We start from the raw sequence: 24,272 nt of genomic DNA, 5'->3' as shown, positions 1-24,272 counted from the left end.
TGTACAGTGCATGCTTCTACAGTACGGTAAGGAATTATTAAGACAAACTTCTTGAATAGTCCAGAGAATGAAAATCCAGGTGGTAAACATGTGAACAAGATAGTAAATAAAAGTGTAACCATTTACCATAGACTACAGTACTAGATATACTGTATCTAGAAATCCATGCCTATACCTACGGTTACTACTATAGTGAACAAGATAGTAAACAAAAGTATTATTATCCCTTAACCGGAACCGTCACCATGGACCACTCGCAGTACAGTAAAGTAAGAGGATAGCTGAACTGGACACTGTTCAGTGGTCACCCCTTCAGACGGACAGATACTGTACAGTATATTAAATACTCACTCCTTTGGACGGACAGATTACTTGGCCAACTTTGGTCAACAAATTGTGTCAAACTCAAACACTTCATTTTGACAGTACTTTAGTATGCAGACAGTCGATTCTGAAAGGGCTGATTTTTTCTAAATTAAGTAATAGTACACTTTATTCTTTTGCCTGTTACTAAGTTCTGCTTGGAAGCAATCACTTTAGATCATCAATGTTATTCAAATTAATTAATATCGTACTGAGGAACTACTTTTCGATCTGATCTGGTAGGAAAGTCCGTCCGCCCGAGGAAAAGTGACCAGTCTAGGTATACAGTACAGTACAGTATTTCTATACCGTACAGTATAGCACAGCACTGTACAGTACTGTACTGTACTGTACTGTGGTTTACTACAGTATTTACTCTTGTTAGTACTGTAAATTGACCAATCATAAGCGTTCTTGCACTTGACACATTATTTACAGTACCGTAGATCTTCCATATTGTAATGACTATAGTGTGAGTTAAGACTATTATATCCTTGCGATTAGTGTGATGATCGGTCCCCTAGACTATGCGGTCATTGCAGTGTTCCATCCCCTTTGCACTGTAAACGTCGCTTGAATCAATTAACCGAGTTGATGCAATCATCCACACTATCGACAGAAAAACAAACTTATTAATTGATGATTAACGAGCTTGCGACAAGGTTCAAAGTTGCTCAACAGACATTGCAGATTGCATTCAAGCCTTGGCATCATTCCACCCTGTCAACTATTTTATGCAATATTGCATATGATCTCAAGTATTATTACAGTACAGTACGACGGTACTAGCATCGATTGAAAGCTGTCGGCCTTATTACGTATTCTATGCATAGTGACGTCGTGGACGATCCATGTGGATAAAGCATTGATAAAAAAGTGAAATAATGTGGATCTACAGACGTTAAGAAATTAAGTTTATGGGATAGATACACTATATGTTATGAATCGGAAGTGCAGCAATCAATCTTGACGTGGATAATAGCTAGATACACTTAGAAAGTAGACATAAGCTGAGTACCTCAAGCATCAACATTATTCTTTTTCTCCTTTTGCTATCGATTGATACGATAGTAATCGAGATAGCTGATTTTTTTTTTATTGGTTGGGAGGAATGACCTATCATCTCCACAGTTCTTTTGGTTTAGGATAGTAATCATCATTATAAAATAGCACATTCGACTTTTAAAGACCGACAGAGTTATACAATTACATTGCCTTGAACTGGTATATAATTGAAATATCAATTAATCATTATTATTAGCACGATTTAAACTATTACAACAATTCACAGTATTTATTGGATTTTCGATGGCATCATCAACTCCTGTCAGTAAGAGAGATTACATACTCAAATCGTTTTTTGCTGGTGGTAAGCAATTAATTTGTACTAAAGCCATAGACTATAGATTTCATTTTACAGTGTGTATAATGACTCTGTACTCGTTATTTTCCAAACTGCGGTGCTGTCGACATAGTTGCAGAGAGCTTGTATTGATAGATATTTTCAATTCACTTTATCGACTTTATCAATTACTACTATGGTGTACAGTACTGTAGATCACCTCATCGTACTGTTTATGTTGTGATGTTTGATTATTGCCACATGAATAGTATAAATACTACATTGATGGTATTATTGGTAGGTATATCACTCTACAGTATCAAGAAAAAGAAATCACTAATATAGCTATTATTAGAAACAATTAGAATTACCTGTCGTTCATCGGTGCTTTGAATACCATCAGTTATCGTAATAAATAAATTAGATTAATATGAATTTAATGAAGATATTTATCAAAATTCACTACACAACCGCAACTTTTAATACTCGTCATTTCTTTAAACAATTTCTCTAGGTATTGCTGGTTGTTGTGCGAAAACAACAACTGCACCACTCGATCGTTTAAAAATATTGCTACAAGCCAGAAGTGTAACATATTCTCATCTTGGTAATTTTAGTATTATTAAATTTGCTTTATTCTGATTCTAGTATTAGTATTCCATCTATATATACTGTATTATGATCTCATATTCTTTAGTTAAACTCAGCTGCAATGCCATTTATTGACCTGTAGTAATTTTTACAATTATTAACGTTAATGAATTAGTATTATGATCGATATAGGTATCGCTGGAGGATTTAAAGCAATCTATCAAAACGAAGGTTGGAAAGGGTATTACAGAGGTGAGAAAATATCGATGGAGTTGATTCCGTCCGGCTGCCATAACAGAGATTTAAAAAAATCTATTATGGTTGCGACAAATTTTACTGGAACATGGAATAATAACTGTATATGCCCTACTGTTAAAACTGCTTTAGTATACAATTTATCATATTGATATCAAGCTGGATTAGAAGCTTCTCATTAGTAGCAGTACAATTTCAAGCATCTGATATTCATTCTTTTACAAGGTAATGGCGCCATGATGGTTCGAGTCTTTCCATATGCCGCAATCCAATTTATGTCTTACGAGCAATATAAAAAGGTATAGCTGTGGACTTACAATGCGGCGCTATAATATTACGTCAATCTACTAGTGTTTCTAGACGATTAATTGCAGCAATATACTATACTTTATAAATGCAAATGCAAATAATAGTAATTATTTACCCGCACAATTATATTTTTGGAATGCATACTGTATTAGCTTAGTCGGTAACCAATTGTTTGTTGTAATAGGTATTATTGTCCATCCATGATGGTCAAGCAATGAAGTTACTTTCTGGTTCCTTAGCTGGGATCACTGCTGTTGCATTTACTTATCCACTTGATGTGATAAGAGCTAGATTGGCTTATCAGGTGATTGAATTAGTGAGAAGAAGCTTCAATTTTTTAATATGATGCTAGATTGGATACTTTGATAAATTGATTTTCCGAAATCTATTCTAAGATCTTACATTAATACGTTATGATTTTAATGACATTATCGATAGGTAACTGGTAAATTGCAGCTATATGATGGTATACTACACGCTTTTAAGAAAATATATCAGACAGTAAGTAAATACTAATATTAACAACACGATTATAAACATATCTGGGAAACTTGGTAATATAAGAACGCTTACTTGCAGAGATAACACCAATGTTCTTATTTTTATTGTTGATTAGTAAGTTATTGCTATTTTAAATTGTGTTTGCTAGGAGGGCGGAATTAGGGCATTTTATAGGGGATACTTTCCAACAGTACTCGGAATGATTCCTTATGCTGGTACTATATAATTATATTATTGATATGTTAGGTGTCTGGTCCAATGGATAACATATTTTTATGATCAGCCTCAATTTTTCTAAGTTTTATCGTGATAGTAAAGTATGATGCCTCCAATGACTTTTGGCTTTAATTCACATCTAGGGTTATCTTTCTACACTTTTGAAACCCTAAAATCGCTATGTTTACAGTATTTTATCAACATCACAACAGTCGTCGATCATAATGGCGAAAAGAGGTTACGAATACCAGCTAGTCTACTGTGTGGCGGAGTAGCTGGAGCTGTTGCTCAAACTATATCGTAAGTTCAATATGGAAAATTACGCTAATGGGTAACCTAATTATTGATTTAAGATTACTTGAGCCCTATTTACATCCTTTTATTATAATTATAGTTACCCATTAGATGTAGTTAGAAGGCAAATGCAGCTAGCAGCAATTATTCCTGACGGCAATAACGAAAGGTACAGTACTATATTTTAATATATGTAATTTACATATTTTAATTTGTTATATTTAATGGAGTTTTTAGCTTTCTTGTTGTTATATTTCTATTTGGCGTAGACTTTATCTTTATTGCTTAACTAAAAAGTACAATAATTTACTCTTGCTGATGAGTACTCATTTTCGTTCTACAATTGCTATTACAGGCAATGGAGAGCGGTGTTATCTCATGTAGTTCAAAAGTACGGAATTGTAGGAGGTTTATATCGTGGTATGAGCATCAATTACTACCGTGCAATACCTCAAGTAGCTGTTTCCTTTGCTACTTACGAATTAATGAAGAGGGTTTTAAAAATTTAGCATAAGACATTGGTGGCCTTGTGCGTTGTATTAGTATTTATTGTATGAACAATTTAAATATGAGACGAATCTATTTGAAAAATTGTAAACTAATCTTTTTTGTCACGTTCAGATTCTAGTTTGTACCTATGCATAGTAAGCTGAATGAATATCTTGTGCGGTGGCTACTGCATGGCGCTACTTCACTTAATTACATACTATACGGTATATCGAAGAGGTTTTGTTTTAATCCATAAATCAAGAAATAATATTCTCCTATTTTTTATTCATTCCTTAATTATTCGCTTAATGATTTTAAAGGATATCTGATCCGACTATTAAGTATATGTAAGATGATTATCGGATCAGATGTTGTGCATATATTATGGTAAGACCAGACCAGAATATTGAAAATGCTGTAATAAATTATTTTTTTTGTCAGCTGTTACAGCGAGTACGTTGGCGGATGTTAAATACTTGTACTCGTACGTAGGCCAAATTGTTATCATTTTATTAAGGTTACGAGGCTATTAATCAACGATGGCTATGAAATAATATTATCAAAAACTGCTTGTATACAGTTATGTAAGTGGAAAATGGAAATAAAGGGCTTTTGCAAATCAGTTTGCTAGAAGTAGCAGTTTGAAGTTATATTAGTTTTGATATCATTTCAGTTTACAAAAGAAGAAGAAAATCATCAAGATGCGTGTGCGATTTTCGCACATAATCAGATTGTATTAGTCTAGTCAACTGTGAATCAATTCATTCAACTACCTAGATGTCAGAATACCAGTAGTTAATGACTGAAGCAGTAATTTGCATTAGTGGCATGAGAAAGAGTGAAGTAGTGCACGTAATACGAGGGAAGCACACACTGAGTGATCTAGTGTAACTTCTATCTGATGCCACTAAAAAGTGGAGTCGTAAACCTTTGATAGGTCTAACGGATATGTCTATGCAGGGACTGTTCTTACTTTTCAATTAGAAGTCCATGCGACCATGCTTTGCTTTTATTAGCAATATAGATACGTATCATTAATTACAACGTATTCGTAGGGTAGTGATTAATATGATTTGAACGATTGATTGATTGATTACTTTTGGTATACGCGTACAGTACACAGTATAACTTTGACCTGTCAGTGCAGTGTATCATTCAACAGGCAGATATGAATAAATTCATGTTTTGCAATGTTTGCATTGCACAAATGGCCACAAGCTGGCCTCAGCCTTGTATTGTGCTTTATAAAGTTTGCAGATATTGAAGGATTGGATATTGAATTATTATTGCTGCGCTTGGCAGACCTGAACAATATTTGAAACATTAATAACGGCGCTTTTGGACGTCTAAATACCCTGAAATACTTCAAATTATTCATTACGCATTTACTTCAATACTCTACAGCATCAATGTGTATGTTATACCGCGTTCAAATGGATGCTGTAGTAGATTAATTAATTTATTTATTTACTTATGATTACTAAACTAACGTGGGCCCACAGTCCACTGCAGTCCTGTTCCACTAGGCCCAACGCACGTACGGCACTGCGGTACGTGTTCGGCCAGTGGTCTCTTGCGTGCCGTGCCGCGACCGTACTGGGACCCGAAGAGTACAGTACGGTACTGTGATGCCTAGAGTATTGTGCACTGTACACTGTACAGTGTATACCACTGTGTCGTGATCAGTGCTGCTGTACACTAGTTTCTCACCTAGGATGTCTTGCCATGGCTAATAGTAACTAGAACAGCGATGCTACAGTACTACTGGACCACTACTCAGCTCATACTGGACCATCAAACAGCGGATTGACTGCGCTCAGGATGCTTTCAAGTGTCAAGTCAGCAAAATCGAGAGTAGCTTATGCGTTTTCCACTCGAGATCAGTCAGGAAAAGCGTTAACAAGTTGAAAGTTGCTCATTGAAGGATCATGGCGGAGGAAAATAAGCGCTCTAGCAATGAAAGAAATAACAACTTCAATCTTACTGCTGGTCATACAAGTGGTATACCAGCTCATCGTTACAGCGATAGTGATATGAGTTCGAGCGAACAAGAAGATAGCAGTCGTCGAAGGCGAGAAGTTGATCGTATGGCTACTTTACAGCAAGAGAATGTCGTTCTTAAAATGGAAGTGGAAACACTGAAATTGAGAATTAAAAATTTACTAGAAGAGAATAAAAAACTTCATCAAGACAGCATTAATATTGTAAGTTATTTATCTCTTTTAATTTTAATCTAGCTTAAAGATTTGAATAGACGAATGATTGAAAATTGTCTGTACAACTGGTCGATGAAAGCATGACAATCTAGCAATCAGCCTACCCTTATCATGTTGTAGCATGGATTGCATTATAGCAGGAAATGAGAATGGAATTATGTCAATAATAAGATGTATGCACGATTATCACCGGTAGTCATGCTGTAGTTTCTTCTTGCTTTCTCCAATACGACATATATATATATATATATATATACTCATATATACTGTAGATCAAGGAGGGAGTCAAGGAGATAATTAAATTACGATGATGTTCGGTTGAGAAATAGTCAACCATGAAATTATGGCTGGCTATTACAAGTCTATAACTGTACTTATCGGAATAGCGATCATACAATATAGAATTCAAGTTTGCTATGGTAAATAGATTGTCAACATAAGTTATTGATAGTGATGCAATATCATATACGTAGATCAGCTTGAAATAGTATTCATATCAAGTCATGTTGTAACCATGGTTATACTCAACGTATAACAAGTTAATCTTGGCTGCATGCAATACAGTACCATACTGACGACCTAAAATAGTACTGTAGATGGACGGTTAATATCTCTTGGAGTACAGTGGAGATAAACGATCTAAAAATGATTGCAGTTTTCATGTCTCTTGATAGAATATATCTTAGTACATACGAGTATGTACTGTGTACACTTTATTAGAACGCCGTCATCCATTCAATGAGCTATTCCATACATGCTATACACAGTACTAATAATATCATTCGGTTTATCTGCTGTTATTTATTTATAAATAGCAAGTACGTGCGGAACAAGAGGAAGAGTATATTTCCAATACCTTACTCAAGAAAATACAGTGTCTAAAGAAAGAAAAGGAAACACTAGCAACTAATTATGAGCAAGAAGAAGAATACCTAACAAATGATTTAACTCGTCAATTAGCTCAGGTACTATAACTCTCAAGTCTAGGTCACGCTGCTATTGATATTGATACTATTATTAATTAATTAAATAGATCAGTGCAATGGCATTAAAATCATTTCACTAATATAAAGTTTACCCGCAAATCATTGACCCTGTCGAATTGTACAATTTTATTAGCTACGTAAAGAAAAGGTTCAATTGGAAAAAAGCCTAGAAGCGGAACAGGAAAATCAAGTTGTAAAGTTATCAAGAAGAATTAATAAACTTGAACGCGATATTTCGGTTAAACAAGATAATCTGGAAAGGGTAATATAATCGATATTATTGTTGTACTTGTAGATCAATGCATGAAATACGAATATATTATGGCAAAAAATCAAAGATTACTCCGACATGATTTTTTGCCTCTTCTGAAAACTCTGAGTTTTAGTAAGGATGAGAAAATTGTATGAGTCATTTCCCGCAGTAATACATATAAAAATTGTAATTTAGCCAAGAATCATTGCCACGCACGATACACGAGAAAGGCTAACTTTATATCTTGTTATCGTCGTAGTGTCATTTTATAATTTTTGAATAGTTTAGCCCTAATTTGTCTGAGGATACTACCCTATCGGAACATGTGTATAGATAGTATTTTGTAACCTATTCTGTTATTGAAACAGTTGCAGCGAGAAAAAATCGATTTAGAAAATGCTTTGGAACATGAACAAGAATTTATTGTTAATAAATTATGGAAGAAAATCAAGAGAATTGAACAAGAGAAGAAGTAATGTTACGATCTATTAGTATTAACTATCATACTGAATCACGTAACCTGATATGATCAATCGTTAAATGCAAATTATTGTAACATTAATTTTCCTTTTAAAATGCTATGAGTACCAAAGTCATGGTACAATAACGATTTATATTCGTTATTCCTTATGAAATACAACCCTTTATGATACCCTAGATCATTGACCGGGAAACTGAAAGAAAATTCTAACGAAGAAAAAGACTCTATAGAAAATTTAAATCGCGAAGAATTAATCAATAATTTAACTGTACGATGTAGAGAATTAAAATCTGAGGTTACTATATTAAAAAAGAAATTAGTTGAAGCTGAAACTCGAAGTAAGTTGATTATATTGTTCTTGCTTTTATTTATCACGAAATGATAGTAAACTGAACTAATAGTTAGCTAATCTTAACATGTAAAGTGATCAATAGGCATATTTGTCCAATAATCTTTCATATAGTCTGAATACGGAGTCAAAATAATTACTAAGTAAGGTTTTAATCATCTTTGCAATGCTTGAAATATTAGCTGTAGAACAAAGTCGAAGTTATGCTCTCGAAGAAGAAAGAATTACTGATGAAAATATTCAATTACAAAGAAAGTTAAGCATGGAGCAGGAAAGAAGGCTTGCGTTAAGTCGGGTGTTATCTGAAAGCGAATCAAGTCTTGATACAGATGAGGATAGGTATTAGTTTTGTGAGACCATATTAGAGGAATAACGACTTATAATAGATATCAAGTTATTGCTTCTATCAAAGTTAATAATTTACAGAAAACTGTCTCTACGCGTATTACAGATCATTCAGCATGAATCGATCTTTAACCAGTGATGCAGACAAGAGAGAAAGGACTATTTCTAGTCCATTACCTTGCGGTCATCCGCTAACAACCAATAAATTATGTACGTCTGTTTTCTTTTAGTAATCATAATATCATTCCTTACGTTTATGAAATAATTTAATTATAAACAAATTTTTATGCATTCAGCTGAAAAATTATTTAGTTTACCATCTCCTGTCAATCGGGGTGGTGGTACCTCAATCGCGAGTGATGCAAATGGATCATCCGAACCGTCTTCGTCGGTTTTCACGGTTAGATTTGATTATAGCTTGTTATAATCTCCATTTTCTTCCATTCGTTCACAGCTCTTTGGATATGAAGTTAATTGAAACATTGACATATTCTATTTTATCTTGTATTCTCTCCAGAAACCTTCAGTTAAAAATATAGGCAATGAAGCTCCTAATAATTTGTCAGAAAGTCTTATGGATTGTCAGGATGATTCGAAGTAATGAATATCACAAATCAATTGTATAAATTCCTATAGGCTAGACAAACAGATTTCATGAATTACGCAAGTCCTTTTAAGAAGGCTGGAAAATATGCGTACAAATATTTCTGAGTCAGTGTCTTAATATTCAAAAATAATCATTACCCTTTGCGTTACGGTGTATGTTCATGAGAGTGCATTGCCGGAATTACATGAATGGCCTTCGCTTTTGCTATACCGGTTTGTTTGCTGATAACGCTTGATGTACCTATAATGTAACTTATACATCTCGTATTAGATTCGTTGTTGCAATAACTACTTTGCTTTTGTTCCCTGAATACCATCTGTTTAATGCCGTTGGCTAAAAATTATCGTAAGGTCATAGTTGCCATCGATACTGCTATTCTTAAAGTAAATCTTAAAAAGTCACTGCTTAAAATTTCCTGACAAAAATTATCCTTCTGCATAATCAGCTGTCTTTCATTCTGCTGAGAGCATGTTGTGCATTTAACATTTACTTATGGCATGATTGTGACTCTTATCGTTACTACATAAAGGCGCTCTAATAGACGATGTAAAATGTTAAATGAAAGAAATTTTTATTATAAGAAATGCTAAATAGCTATTATTCACAATCATTACTGTATGGAAATGGTCGTTACAAGTGGCAATAAACTTCAGAGACAATTTTTTTCTTTCAATATTGGCAATCTAGTCAAGTTCACTTATTGTTTGACTTTTCATGAACTTATCAAATCCTTACAGCATAATTGCATATATACGGCTATTTAGAATTAACTGCAGCATCGGAAAAGAAATGACAAATTACAGGCTAGCAAGGTTAGAACGGCGGTATGACCTAAAAAAACAAAATGCACTATGTGTCATACATATTCAATTTCATTTAGCTGAGGCAGCTCACTGAAGGATTCACACAATAAACATTTTAGAATAAAGCATTAAACAGCTTTCTTATTCCTTAAGTTAGAACAGAATATACAGTATCTCAAACATTTAGTTAGAGAATAGATTTAAAACTTATCTGGGGTATAAAAGGGTCAGTACCTTATTCAATTGACTTTAAAAGTTTGTTTTAGATCGAAATCATATGGTATTTTCATACAATGTACCTTGTACGAAAATAAGTATTAAACTTTATGATTTCCAACTAGGATTCCATGAATAAACTCTTTTAACTATTAATAGAATAATATACTATTAACCAGATAAGGATGGAAATATAATTTTCTATAAGATAATAGCAGAAAGATTGAATATATACAAAATAAGAATTCGATAAGAAATTTTTCATCGCTCAGTAGTTAATTCAAACGATAACTTAAAATTTTAATGAAAACCCAAGGTAGTGTTTTATGTCCCAAAATCTCGCATTAGGTTCGAAAGATAGAAAGAATAAGAGTCAAATAGTCAAATAGTTATCAATTTAGATAAGGAAGATAAAAATGAAGATAATTTATTGCTGCTTATGCATTAATTGCTGCAGTACATGATATGATAGCATTCGATTACATCTATTAACTAGGAGTATTATTTAAATTCTTGAAATTATACTAAATACGCAATTAAGTAGTTGCGATTATTGTATTATGGATGCTTGGTTTCTTTCACTTTACTGATTTTGATAATGCTTTATAGATTTATGAAAAGCACAGCTATCATACTTAGATGCAATTTCCAATTGAGGAATTTTACCTTTATTGGTATAGGCGTACAGTACAGTACAGTACAGGCTAGATGTAGTGTATTTTGTGACAATACAACCGTATTCTCTCGATTTCGTTATAGGAAGAAATTTACTAGGTATAAATACTGGATAATATCATTCAACTCTTATGAATTAAGCAGACCTACTGTGTGCCGCATCCTATAATCGTTTACGCCAAGATAAAACTGTAGTAGATGTATTACTTGTATCTTTCCATATTATGCATTGCACATAAGTTGATGGTAAAATCGATTTACTTTATTTTAGTCCAATGGTTTAATAATTACCTTACAGAGTTTATAAAGTTGTTTTAGAATAAGCTGATCAAGGAAAGAAGGGAAAATCAGCTATAGCCAGTACAAGATAGTATTTTTAGTTTGTTCAAAATGTGTTAAAATGTTAATTTACAGGCGAGATGTTTTAATCTTCAAAGTAATCATATTTAAGTACGGCTAAGTATCACACTGTGCATAGCTTGCGGCTGACCCCGTTGGAATTGTTTGTAGAACAGTTCACATGATATCTCCATGTCGCGTGATGCCGTTGAGTCATTAAGCTTAGTCTGCGAATCCGTTACTAAGATTAACCTTATATACTGTATATGAGTATTTGGCCGATTGCTTTAATACCTATTACCCAGGTATTTAAAGTACTGTGGTATGAATTTTGGTAATTGGATTAACGTGGCGCCTGAACTAAAGCAGACTTACAAGACAAGATCCAGATTGATCAGGTCAGACAGAATTTTCCAATATATATTGTGACTTTATTTACAAAGCACTTCTTAATCACTTCTCCTCAAGTGTTGATAAATGACGAATAAATTAGATGTATCAGTAGTGCACAGAAATGTGGATATTTAAGAAATTTTTTACAAAATTTTGATCTTTCGGTATTTTTTGGTAAATATTATAGAATTCTAAACAAATACTGTAAAGCAAATGACATAAAATTGTACGTCATGTCTGAAAAAACGGATAAAAATTTCCTAAGCACTATCGGTTGGAATCCAATTAAGATCAGGAAATCAAGTCAAACATCGAATAACAATAGCAATGTAGGAGTAGGCAAAAATATAGCATCATAAGACTAGACTTTAGATATTATAAATTTTAAAGCAAAGAAGATTAATTATGCAGTGAAACTCAAACAACCATATCAATGATTGAATCGCAGGACACCAAATTATTCGAACTGGAAAAATCGACAGAATCCATTGATACAGTTGGAAGTGAAAATTCTGAAGACAACCCTGAATCTAAAAAACCATCTTTTCTGGCTAGACAATTACAGAAACTTAAATTTAGAGGAAAATCTGGTCAATCCGCCACTGCTTCAGATGAAAAGGTTAATTCGCAGGGGACAAATATCGATGCAACTGAGAAAGATGAGGTGAAATCAAATACAATAGGGCTTCATATTGATTCACCCGATTTAAATGATGGCGACCGGGTAAGCTTTGTATATTATAATATATATATTATTTTTTAAGACCTTTGCACTATTTACTAGATAGATATCTAACAGTAACCCAATAAACATTTTTTATCACAGTAAAATATAAAATTGATATTGAACGTTCCTAACTGTAACTTAAAATTTCTTAATCGCGACAGTAATTCTTTCCAAAGTAATTTAAATCGCATTTTTTAACTCGTAGAGCTCAACTTATCCGACAACCAGAGTGCTTGAAGTTAGCAAAAGAGTCAGAGGACCACACAATAGACAAAGGAAGATATCAAGAGATGTACATAAGACAGATTTTAACGATATAGAACATCTTTTATAGTTATACATATCAACTACAAACTGCCGGTATGATTAATCATTTAATTTTAGCTATGAGGTCCACCATTTAATTTATTCGAAGGTCAATTCCAAGATTAAAATTGGGAATATCTTCTACGTCCTTACAAACCGTCGATTCTGTATCAAAATTGTTAGAGCTTTCACCTGACGACTGTAAACAATCTGTTTAAAATACATTGAAAAAAAGTGAATAACAATGATTACAAAATATATTAAGGCAAACTTAATACTTTACTACAGCTTGAACTCTGTACAGGAATAGTACACTTACTCAATCCATTATCGCTAATTTCCAAAATCTTTTCATTAATTATGTTCTTTTTCCTAACGTTATCTTTGTCACAACTGTCTTCGATAGTAATCTGTAATGAAATTAAAATTTATGAAACAAGAATATGCTGAGAATTGTAATTTAAGCTAATATTTTAAAACTGACAGAATTTTGTGAATCAATCCCGCCGCTATGTGCTCGTTCTTTCCACAGTCTAACAATATCACTTGAGTTTTGTAATCCATGCTTTTCGGCTATAATTTTGGGAAGTAATTATTGTTTAATTTGCGCACAGTTTCAAATTTCGCTAGCAGGAAACTAGTCTATTCACTGTACTTATTATCAATAATATACAGTACGACAATACACCAGCAGCATCTACCGCTTAATAGCTACAAAGAGAATTACTGTTACGGCTTTACCTAGACAATGATCAATGACTCTATTCCATGTAAGATTTTTAGATAGCATTTTATAATTGCCTACAACAAATAGATGTCTAAGAAAACAGTATTTAAAATGTTGTTAATGGTTCTTTGAACTTGTTTTAATTATTCATAGAATTTATCTTCTTTTTCCATCATACTACCTTTTTGCACGAGTTAATGCAACGTTCATCCTCCTATAGAGAATTTTGTAAAAGATTAGTAAACACTCTAAATAAAACATTGAAAATTTATTTCCAAAGCTGTAATAAGCGTTATAAGTGTATATATTCATCTGTTACATAACATTTATTGACTAACTTATCGGAATCTATGAAGCCAGTATGCTCCGTACGAACGCACGATAAAATGATGATATCCTTTTCTCCACCCTGAAAAGCATCGACCGTTGAGATTTGGATTGATTTAATATCACCAATTGCTAAGACGCTAAATAATAAAGGTTGGAATTAATCAACATGCTGTTATGTCCTAATACCAGCATATTATATAAGGAATAGGAGAAAGCAAATCAGTAAAAACTATGAAAGTAAACCTAGAACAGGACAGCTTAGTTGTTATAGCTTGAAGTTGAGATTTATAAAGCGTAATAACACCTAATGATATGTTGAGCATTTAAGTTAATACTTTGATACCAGAATGATATTGTACATATATACAGCAGAAATATTTTCTAAATCTTGGTTGTACGTAAATTCTATGTAGTATATGTATGAACCTATTTGTTCAGGAGCAGTTCCATAGCTTACGATGATATTCAAGAGATTAACGACAAATATAGCCTGGAAGGACAAATTATTTGTAATCAAAGCTACTGATATGAATTCGTACTTGAAATAGATAACTGAAAGTAATTACAACTTACTTCTTGAGCGTTTGCATAGCTACCATATGCATCATAACTTTCACGTCCATTACTAACATCAAAGAAACACAGAGTTGGCAAAGGAATGTGTTCTTGCGACTGAAAATAATAGATAAGTTACACCAAAATTATCTATAGTTAAATACTGCATAAATAAACTTTTCACACATATAATACTTTACAACTGAATGAAACCTGAAACATAGGCATTCTTAAATTTTCATCAGTGCCATTAAGAAGTTGATTTTCATAAAATAAACTAAATCAACAAAGAATATTCACTAAGATTTTCTTAGTATTCATAATGTTCAACTAGTGATACGACTAAAATGTAAATGCCAGCGCTAATTATTATGATTTAAAGAACGTACCAATTGGCAATTTGACTTATTGTAGGATGACAACGGTACTACAGCAAAATAAAAATAGCCACTTGTAATTCTTCATTATCAGCAATTTAAAAGATATTTCGGCTACGACTTACTTGAGTTCGCAAGACGATAGGGCTACGATCCTCCATTTGCATTAAACATTAAAAGTTGGAAGTTATGCATGACAAGTAGAATTAAATTTCTTTAAATATTAACGTCTCTTAGGTAGTAAAACTGCCAATGCTTACTAATTTTAGAAGCCTATCAAATAGCGTTTGTTCAAGGCCACAGTCGTGGTTGCACTCAGAGCCTTGAATCGTAGGACTTAATTGCTATGAACCAAAATACATTATTATCTGTAGGGTATTAGCAAATCAAAAAATTTGCTATTCTAATATTAAGTAGATCTTACTTTAGGATCTCCAACCAGTATACACTTTTCACACTGGAATCTGTATTCATAGAAACAAGTTAGTGGATTGTTATATGCATTTATAAGATAAATCAAATACAATATTGAGATTACACCTTGCCATAGGAAGCAAAGACGTAGGCTCGGTCATTTGACTACACTCATCTAGTATTAATACCTACATACGAGTACAGAAAGATGCTCAGTTCCGAAGCGATATTTTTAAGCCTAAAAGTTACTTTCACCTACTGGAAATTTTAAATGCTGCATGCATGGAAATGCTGTTGCAGCACAGGTAACGGCAACAACTTTCACAGTGTCTAGTCGCTGTTTTGATGAACAAAGGATTTATAATTACTATACCTTATAGCTAAAAACCCTATTCCGTATTTGACATTTCAAATACAATACTTAAGTTTGATCTTGAAATACCTTTTTATTTTCCCCCTTCTTTAGACTTTCGATTGCCTTCCTGACCTGACTGTTAGTGTATCATAATATTAGCAATTATTGTTTTCTTGTACCGTGCTTACTCACTTATCTGATAGAGTAATTCATCTAGCTAATATCACACTGCGCTTTAATTAATCTACACCTTACTTTTTTTCCGATTGCGGCAAGTTGGACTTGAGCATGTCTTGCAGTTCTCGAAGTTCTTCGTTATCACTGCCCGAGCTATGCACACTAGAGAGTCACATTAAAATTATAATAATTATAATCGTTCCGATAACAAGAGAAACAAGAAATAAAATCTGATATCCCTTCTATTACCTAAAAGGCAAAACAACTTTAGAGATTTTTTTCATGCTGCCAACACGAACAAACGCTTCAAAACCAAAATTAAGCAAGCTAGCAGATGAAAGTGAAATAGAATCATAATGAAGGAATAAAAGAAAGTAAAATTTTTGGTATCTTACTAAATTAAGATCCGGTCAACGGCTACGTTCGTTGTTGATGATATAAGTATTTTCCAAGGAAATTCTTTCTTCTCCAAATTATTACTATAAAATATATTTATTGTGATCTTGCTCAAATATCAATACTTGCGCGTATTAGATAGATCAATTACTAGATTCACTATAAGAGTAGGCTTTACATTCACTTCATCAGTAGATAAGTTAAAAGTACCTTACCTCACTTCCATATTGAAAAGTTTTACCATAGTCAATACAAGAACAGCTAAGAAGTAACTTTTTCCCGAACCAAATACACCTGTAATTGTTGGAAATTAATAAGTTCAAAAAGGCACTATACTTAGCCAAATAGAAAGTACCGTGTATTAACGTAATGGAATGAGGCAATTTCTCATTTCTTAGAAGTATGGAGCAGCATTCTCTCAAAGCTTGTGACTGATCCTGTACACATTTTAACCAAATAGACAATTATTGTACGATTTTACGACTTTAGTTTAAAAGAGCAAAAAATTAAGCAAAAATGCTCCAAGTAGACATACTGCATTGAGGTGGTGGGCAACTATCATTTCATTCAACAAAGAGCCCTATAAGAAATAATTCGTACTAGTAATGAAGGTTGATACAATTTCGGAAAAAGAATGATGAGATAAATACTATGATATTCGTGGTATATAGTCAGAAGATAAGATACAATATTATATATGCTTCTAGCTTAAATCTTAAAGTAGTAATCACCACATCAGTCTCTGGAACATCTATAGTATGATTCGAAGGAATACGGAAACGAAATCTGTTGCTCGCTGAGATTCTTTGCTGACTGACATTGAGAGCATTTGGACTAAAGGAGCGATAGTTATTATCTTTAAATTAAATTATTCATTACAACTAGGGGTATTTTATGCTTAAACCTTTGCAATAAATGAGGAAGTATTGGCATAGATTCTACGGTAATTTTCGTTGCTAGGTTATCTAGACAGGCGAATTCAGAACTTCCATTGCAGGCTAGAATGGCATTAACCGTTGCTAAATAATAAGCAAATAATATCGTAAATATATCATGTTAATATTTAGCGAACGACCATTGCCTATTAATAAGGAAATTAAATGATTGGTATCACTATAAACTATAAAAATATTTAGAGCTTAAGAAGTTTCTACTGACTTCCTGAGATCCATTTACTTGGCTGGAAACCGCTAGAAATTATGTAAGGTATCAATTTAGAGCTTTTAAGTATCGAAAGCATAGCTAGATATCAATTCGAGAATAAAGTTCTTCTTAACATATAAGGTATACCTGATTGGAACAATTTCTATTTCTGATGAAGAAGATGGACCATAAAACGTACTTTTGGCGATAAAAGTAAGTGACGGTTCGAAGCTAAGCTGTTGAGAAATTACCCAAATATCATCTACAAGGTAAGCCGCAGAACAAAGAAATTACAGTAAGTCATAGCACCTTACTGCTAATGCAATATTTATTTTCAAAGTAGTCTTAATAGCACTACAAATACCGTCAATACCTTTCGAAAAGATGCATGATTTATCTCTCCTATTGAGCACTAGCAATAAGTTTTTTGTACGGCTTGAGCCTTCGTCCTCGTCACAATTACTGGATTTTCTCTAGATGATTATTAAAAGTAATCGAAATAGTGTTTGTGATTATTATATAATGGCAAGGTTGATAAAATCTTGAACCACACTGAAGCAGGTACCCTTGTTTTAGACCACTTTGAAAACTGTTTTTGCTTTCTATGATAATATAATAATAATAAATAATTGAATTAATAGTCTTGTCGTGAAGTCATTGGAGAATTAGCTATGTATCATTATGTACGGCTTATTAAATAAAACACAACATACCTTAAGAGAGTACAATCGCGGCAGAGAAATACTTTCTATAATAGAAATTTTATCAAGTAATATTAAAATGAGCCAGTTCGATCTGTTAATACGGCAATTATTATTGTTACCTTTCGTCTCAAAGCCTTTTCTAGATTGTCACCCTTATATTCACTACGCGAGCTAACAACTAGTTTCTTATCTACCATCTGATTTTGTAGCGATAACGAATTGGCAGAATGATCGTTACTTGTACTCATCATACTTTTAGAGGAGCAATTTTCCGTCTCAGTATGAAATTTGCATGCCAGCTCATACAAGATAATATTCAAATGTTCTACAGATCGATACAATTGAACGTAAATATGCTCAAAATACTACAGCCATATGAAATGCTAGTTGAATCAATCACTAAAAAATAAACATGAATATTACATAAAATCGCAAACCTCTAATGGCTGAGGTTAAGACCGACTTGTACGATAGAATATTATCAAATGATGATGAAATTCTAACTTCACGGCGAATGATTCGTTTTTTTCGACAATAATCTCGTGATGGGAAATGTAACTCTTTGCACATTTCATTAATCTGGGGTAGTTATGAACATATATCAATATTGTGCTATTTGATTTGTTTCATAAGTATCATCAAAACAGGATCTGATGAATGCAATAAATTTTTCGACAATATCGCAGTAGGTAGCCTAAAAAACTTACGTGAGGTACATTTCCTTTTCCAATTTTCTTAGAGATGTTTAAAAATTTTTCTCTTTTATCTTCAGACTCTAGTGATTTATTGTTATCCAAAACATTACTTGGAAATTTGAGGCTGCCTAAATAAATTTGACGATACACAGTGATCGAACTAAAATTTAAGTCACTTTTATGTAGTTATGATAATTTGCACGTATAATCTATATCTACCTGAGTTTTTATCGGTATAACCACTGTTAACTAAGCTTCTTTCCTGAATTTTCTATTAAAAGTAAAGATACTTTTTGTATAATAAGATGTTTTAGTATACCCCAAACACAAAATTTTATTACTCACTGGTTGAGATATAGAATTTCCTTTTGTCATCTTATTATTGTTCATTATCATTTCAGAATTATCGATATCATATCGATCCAAATTTCCATCTCGTTTCATTAAATTGGTTCTCGTTAGCGGAGATCTATAGGCTATTGTAGATTTTTTTTCATATAGACCTTTTACCATTCCTGTCCTAGAATCTAGAATACATTAGGTAATAATTCATGTCAAGTATGAATTATGATGGCTTATATAAACAATTATGATCAATATGGGATTATTGTACAAAATTGATAATATCGAGTAGAATTTCAAAATAATAAACATTTTTACCACTTATTACACTAGTTTCCTTGCAGTTGATCGAAGAGGAGTTGCCTAATAATTGGATAATGTTGTTAGCGCTCCGCTTATTTGATTCGATAACATTTTGAAGTTGATTGCGGTTTTTCACTCCACTGGCATGATTAGCAATTGTTGAGCTGTTCGATTCATCCATTAAGTTTATTCCAAGCTGATGATTATTATTAGAAGGCGTGTTTGAGGGTATTATCTCCGATTCTTGTTTAATATCGTTTTCTTCCATTTCTACATTAAAATTATTTTGAAGGCTTGCATTGGAAACTTTAATAATTTCTTGGCTATCGAATATTTTCTGTCCTAGAATAATTTCTGGATCTTCTATATCCATGCTAGAGCTATTTAAAAGGCTATCATCAGAAATTTTAAAAACCGTCTGGCTATCAATCACTTTTCGCTCTTCATTACAACTAACTTCATCATCATCTTCCATGTTAGAGTTATTTAAAAATTTTTTATTGGAAAACTGAAAGGCTTTTTGGCTGTCGCTTATTTCCTGTACTCGTATTTGGCTCATAGTGCAATCTCTTAATTCTGCTCCAGAATTGTTTACATGTTGTTTATTAGAAGTTTGGGACGTTTTCTGGTCATTGATTGCTTCTTTTGATTGCTTACTATCTCTAATTTCTACACTTGATTTATCAACTACATTTTCTTCAGAGATTTTAGAAATTTCACAGCTATAGATTACTTTTTCTTCTTGTTGGATATTACTATTTGTAGTTTGTATACCAGCATTATCTACAACACTACCATCCAGACTTTTGGTAGTATTTTGATGATCTTGTATTGTATGTACTATATCATTATTCTTATCTTGATTATAGTAGTTCATTTTATTACGGCTAGACCAAGGCGTCATGAAAGCCTGAAATAATAGTCAGAATTAGCAATATCTCGATAGTAAATATCACCGAATAATGAGCAAAGAGTTATTCACTTCAACTTTCCATATAAGGTATACAACAATATCAAGTGCATATATACTCGTATGTGGTTATAGCTATCAATACGCAGTAAGTATACATGACGTTGATACTAGAGTAGTTGTTAATTGACGCAATTCCTCAGTATTTTCATCACTGATGGAAAATTTATCCGGATTAAATTGGTATTACCTTACGTTTTCTAGGTTTCAATGGGATATGCTGTGTAGGGAAATTGTGGACATTGGATTTACATACAGAATTAGATTGATTAGTATAATTTACAGTAGGGCTCGAGGTAGAAATCGAGCTAGTAGGAGCTTCAGATATTTGCACAGATGATTTATTTGAAATTTCTTCGTCGATCAGGATCAAATATCGATCGGTTTCTAAATCCATATTGCATGAGAGCTGAATAAAAAAAGAGTGGCTATTAATAAGGGCCAGATTAAGGTATATGCGCACTAAATGCTAGCGCAAATCTGTTGATTGCATTTCAATAGATCTTTAATGTACTCTTGTCTATCTATACGGTAGGAACAGGGATAAGTTTACACTCATTTAGTCATTGTAACTATCTTGATTGATAATATGGAATTTGTTGTGTTGACTAACCTTCTCGGATTTTATAAATATAGAATCCAGTAATGATGATGCAGTTTCGTCGTACAGCATAGCCTAAAGAAATGAATGGGTAAGTTATAGGAATAATTAAAATAAGCATCCTTGAATGATGGCAGCAGCAAGACATCGTAAAATATGAATTTCTTTTCGATCTCTGTTTGGTTTTTAAAGCAAATCTTATTGAAGGATAATACGCTAGGGTAAATTGAAGTTCATTTTGGCTATTTTACTGTGAATTAGGTTAGCATTTGATAGTGTAATTTGCATGTTGTATGGCTCGTAAAATTGTGGCATTCGATGCGGTTTCTCTATCTTAGAAATGATTACTCATTGCTAATACAATGTACAGTATGCTGGTATTGCTGCAATCTGTGATTAGTCTACTTGGTTACCTTATTAGTAGTATTTTTCCATTTTAATATCCCATCTTGCCAAGTTTTAGCTTTTTTGGTTTTCTGATGAGTATAGAGTACCTACATTACAGAATAATAATAATTGTAATTAATCAGTCCATTATTGCAATTCATGTGACGGATTGCGGGAAGTACTGTACTGGTCATATATACGCGTGTATTTATCCATTAGTATAATCCATTTACACGTAGTTATTAATATTAGTTGTACGTATGCTAGCAAACTAGATCAATAACTTTGATCCTTTGGCAATGCATCCATATCCATTCGTTGAGGTTAGTGCAATATAAGATTGAAAGGATCTACTGCGTTTGCGATGTCATTTTACCTCATCATTAGGCTATTTTAGACCTGGCTAATTGCTATTACGTCATACATGGTACTGTGTAGTATAGTGTATAGGCATTGGTGACTCCGTAAGATGGAGTTTACAAATTGTTTACAGGCGCGGTATACCTATCTTATCTGCCTATTGTAAGTTCAATCGGTACGTAGGCAATATCCTCCAACTCATAGAAGTCACCATATTTCTCCTTACGTCTAGCTGAACGTTTATGCTTGCTGTTGCCGTTTTACTGACAAAGAGCTACAGTAATCCATTGGCTCATTTTACTCTACTTTTGGTCTATTTACCTTGAATTGCTTGCTCGTCACCATACTTTCATTGGATGCTTGATTCATTTCTGGTCATGATCATAGGGTTGATTTTGAGCGAAATTTTGTGTATCATGGGCAGGTGAGCTCCATTTCTACCGCCTTGTATCCGGTAAAGTGAGGGAAAGGATTGCCAACTAGATGACAATATCTATTGATTGAATGCACTCCGCTTTGATTTTCGACTTGTTCAATGGATATTTTCATTTCACCTCAGGTAATTACGACTACTCCTCGTACAGTACAGTATCGTCCTATACTGTACAGAGCGTTACGGACTTACAGTACTTGGAGCTGTATTCGCAGTCAGGGACTATTTTGGAAAGTACTGTACTTCTGATTGGCCGTGCGTACAGTACAGTACTAACCCTAACCCTGTCTACTGACATTAGTACCGTACAATACGGTATAAAGTACGTACTGTACACTGTACTGTACAGTACTGTACAGTGTACAGTAATTTAACGTTAGTTTCAGTACAGTATACTGTACTGTACTGTACAGTACATACTGTACTGTACACTGAGTGTACAGTACTGTAGGTTTACGATATCCAATTTTTCCGAGTCTGCAAAGAAAATAAACTCAGTACTGTACAGTACAGTACATTAGTGCACAGTACAGTACAGTACAGTACAGTGCGTTCACGTGATCGTGAGTGTACAGTGTACAGTGTACAGTATAGTACACTGCACTGTGTTGTACAGTACAGTACTGTAAAGTGTCAACCAGTTTTGCGAGAGACAACAATAACTTTTTAGAGTAGTCGCTGCTGTAACACTCAGTACCTGTACACAGTACTGTACTGTACACTGTACAGTACAGTACAGTATAGTGTACCGTACTATACTACATTGTACTGTACTGTACAGTGTACAGCAGGACATACTGTACAGTACTGTACGTGTGAAGGTACTGAAGCGTATCGTTTAACCCTACCCTTCATCCGTACCGTTTTACTGTCCATACGTCGTAAGTTTATATAGGGTTTCGACTGCCATTTTCCTTCGTTAAACCGTTTTATTGATTCTTCTTCTTTTTCTGCTTCAGTATTGTGCAATTATACTATAGCTTGGATACTAAAGGCCCAAATAAAAAAAATAAAACGCCTTGAATAGCAACCGGCACGAAAGCAACACCGATATTTGACAGCGTTTGGATTTTGAAAGGTAGCCTTTGCTTCTTCTTACGATAGCAACGCAATACCCAGATTTGCTGTCACCGTGTACAGTAAGTACAGCCACTGGATGAATTCAACGTTCGATAATGATATAATCCAATGTTAGATAACTGCATTCAATGTTACTTTTTCATCTTTTATTTTCTTTCAACATCATGCAGGCTATCTCCAATGCCTTCATGAATGACTACAATCTCCACTACTGTAGTGATGTAAGCGCGCTGTAGGTTGTTCAAGTACAGTACTGTTGTTACTGCACTGATTGCATCATCCATACTTTACTGCATAATTCAACGTAGAGTAGCAGTCAGAAGTCCAAACCAATGCTACCATACGCGTAGACTACTGAACAGTAAACAAATGTTGGTAGAATGGAGATGAACACATTGAATCATTCAAAAATAACACAACTATGTTTTTCTTGCTAGTTATTCTATAAGATTATTTTTCGAAAGATAACATGGATAAACATGACTGTGCAACTATGTGACAGGCTTTTTCATTTTTGATCGTAAAGTGGATTCGATACTGTTTTTTCTTGCTAAGCTGTTGTATGAGATTATTTTTTGGAAACATAACACAAAATGAAACTAGACACGACTATGCAATAGGATTTTTCATTTTTGATCGTAAACTGGATTAAATGTAAAACACTTTGATTGCTCTACTCTACTCTAGTTGACCGGTCCCGTATCTCCAAGTAGATTAAATTAAAGTAAAGTACAGTAATTGCTGTATTATCATTATCAATGGTCGATTCAAACTGTGGCCGTCATCACCAGCAGTTGTACTTGAACTAAAGCGATATCAAATCGTCATTATAGATTAAAATGTAATCTTCCAGTACAGCGCAGTAAT

General features: G+C 33.4%; 2 protein-coding genes across 2 annotated transcripts; both read left to right on the top strand.

Moving 5' to 3' along the window:
• Nucleotides 1-1,671: 1,671 nt before the first annotated feature.
• TRIADDRAFT_23427 (uncharacterized protein) lies at nt 1,672-4,380 on the top strand (the record flags this gene model as incomplete). Its single annotated transcript, XM_002112117.1, has 10 exons — nt 1,672-1,732; nt 2,220-2,312; nt 2,489-2,548; nt 2,777-2,850; nt 3,045-3,164; nt 3,299-3,361; nt 3,510-3,576; nt 3,721-3,877; nt 3,972-4,040; nt 4,227-4,380. The coding sequence occupies 10 exons, from the start codon at nt 1,672-1,674 to the stop codon at nt 4,378-4,380; spliced, it is 918 nt and encodes a 305-aa protein (XP_002112153.1).
• Nucleotides 4,381-12,256: 7,876 nt separating this feature from the next.
• TRIADDRAFT_55889 (uncharacterized protein) lies at nt 12,257-12,811 on the top strand (the record flags this gene model as incomplete). The annotated part of the gene is made up of 3 exons (XM_002112116.1): nt 12,257-12,358; nt 12,472-12,747; nt 12,788-12,811. The coding sequence occupies 3 exons, from the start codon at nt 12,257-12,259 to the stop codon at nt 12,809-12,811; spliced, it is 402 nt and encodes a 133-aa protein (XP_002112152.1).
• Between the last annotated feature and the right edge of the window lie 11,461 nt (nt 12,812-24,272).

The sequence above is a fragment of the Trichoplax adhaerens genome, genomic scaffold (genome assembly GCF_000150275.1).
Source record: "Trichoplax adhaerens TRIADscaffold_4 genomic scaffold, whole genome shotgun sequence".
Taxonomy (NCBI): Eukaryota; Metazoa; Placozoa; class Uniplacotomia; order Trichoplacea; family Trichoplacidae; genus Trichoplax; species Trichoplax adhaerens.
This window is presented reverse-complemented; position numbering and strand designations above follow the sequence as displayed.